General features: G+C 38.3%; 1 protein-coding gene across 4 annotated transcripts in view; it reads right to left on the reverse strand.

The window, feature by feature from the left end:
- Positions 1–611: 611 nt before the first annotated feature.
- LOC118430427 (mitofusin-2-like) overlaps positions 612–2,050 on the reverse strand; it is a 16,815-nt gene continuing 15,376 nt past the window's right edge. For all 4 annotated transcript variants that reach the window (XM_035841290.1, XM_035841289.1, XM_035841288.1 and 1 more), the window contains one exon: positions 612–1,608. In XM_035841290.1, coding sequence (XP_035697183.1) covers positions 1,530–1,608 — 79 coding nt within the window. In that variant the 3' untranslated portion in view covers positions 612–1,529. The remainder of the gene's footprint in view (positions 1,609–2,050) is intronic.

Below are 2,050 nucleotides of genomic sequence, written 5' to 3' on the forward strand. Positions count from 1 at the left end.
CGAACTTGCTGAAGCTCGATGTTTCTGACTTAGGGAGAAGAGATGCTACCACAGTGAGCATAGTTCGGTGCCTAGAAGTGGTCAATGGCCTTGCACTGAGCAAAATCGTTAAAAAATACCCTTAACATGATTGGAAATGCTAGAAGGTATAGTATGAACTTACTCTTCTTCTAGGGACAGCCAAACACACACTTTTACCCAGACTCTTAAAATATACTGTAAATACATTTAAGTTCGCGGGGATTTAATTTCGCTGTAGCAGGAAAAATACTTTTCGCGGTGGTTTTAAGTTCGCTGTAGCACCATGCACTGTAGTCTCTTACTGCCATGGAAAAATGTTTGCGGTGGTTTCAAGTTCACGGTGAAATGGCCAGCGCAAAAAAACATGAACATTAAACCACCGCGAAAGTTTCTGCATTTACAGTAACTAGAAATTCTGAGAGGAAAAGAAAAATGGATTTCAGCAGTTACATGGAGTATGTGAGGGCCTTGCTGTTGATGACTCCAAATGTCTAAATGTTAAAAGCATCCGCAAACAAAGTACAAAGTAACAAGTCTAAATATAACTACATGACTCCATGACAAATAATAACAACCAACACACACACATGGTCAGCAGCACCAGAAAGGCCAAATTCATTGTACTTTTACAACATCTCCAAATCACATGTACAGAACACTGCCTGGAGCAGGAGAGCACAGGGCTCACAAATACACTTGTTTAACTATGTCTGTGCGAAATAATATTTTTTATGTCATGAGAAACGTACATGACTGCGATCCTAAAGCCTGTCAGTCCTTGCAACAATGTTTATGGTAGCTTCTTGCTGGTCTCTACCAGAATCTTTTCTGGACTAAACAAAATCGACTCAAGTTCTCAAAATACAAATGCTGGATGACCAATGATGAGCAAGTTACATGTAACTGATCTTAGGTAACACTGTTGATGTAGTACTACCGCCCATTCCTACACAATTATATACTTCATGTTGACAGATTCATAAAATCTGCATGTTTGTTATATTTTGACCTACCATTAAATCTTCCCCCATGACTTCAATGAAAAGTAGCATGCAGGCAGTTTTGAGCTTGTCATGAAAAAACAAAGGTTCAAACCAACAATCAGTTGGCTATAAGTAATTTTTCAAGCAAATTTTTCGGCAAATTCATCTTTTTCACTGATCAGGCCGAGAAAAGACTGCTAGATAGTAACTGTCCTTGGAACTAGTAAGTTACATTCATATTTACATGTACATGAGATGCTACGAGTTAGACACTTCTATGGTTGATACAGTCTTTCTGCAATAACAGTTCATCAAAGAAATCACACTATAGCTTGAAAAGCTGACTTCAATTCATTGAACGGCTCAAAACAAGCTGAATCGGTGTCCGAAAGAACCCTATGAAAGGGTCATGATAAAGCTAGGCATTTCCTTCCCCTTAGACTGTTACAGGTTAGACTTTACTTGTGTGCATGCAGCCCACCCCCAAGTTTCAATTGACGAAAGCTCGGTAGGGCTACTGTTGCTCTACCCACTCATGTTGCCTCCATGGAGATATTGTTGTACAAAAGAGTTCAGCTCACTGTCCAGCCATCCTGCCTTGTTCCTGTAAAAAAAAAAAAAGACAATGTAAAAATGATTTCTTTCATGTACATCAAAATCTTAGTTTTTTTTTTCTTACCACGAAGATATCAAGCCATGTTGATATGATTATATGGATGACATATTCTGGGGCCCCAAATTTGATGCTAGCATGCAAAAAAAAATTTCACAAGAAAAGTTGCCTTCATTATGCAATTGCCAGTGGCTAGGAAGGTTGAACAAATGACTTAAGGATATGGTATACAGAATATATATATGTGTTTATATATGTATATACAGGATATGGTATACAGAACAATTAACTTTTCTTTGTCCTTTCACATCTTATTCTTTAACTTTGAAGTTGACTTTAGTATTAAAAGACAATTATCATATAGCCAGGCGCCGCGGACCAATCAGAAGGCCCCGTTCCACGTTGGTTATGACGCCGTAACACGTAGATTCAG

Source organism: Branchiostoma floridae, chromosome 14 (assembly GCF_000003815.2).
Source record: "Branchiostoma floridae strain S238N-H82 chromosome 14, Bfl_VNyyK, whole genome shotgun sequence".
In the NCBI taxonomy this organism is placed as follows: domain Eukaryota; kingdom Metazoa; phylum Chordata; class Leptocardii; order Amphioxiformes; family Branchiostomatidae; genus Branchiostoma; species Branchiostoma floridae.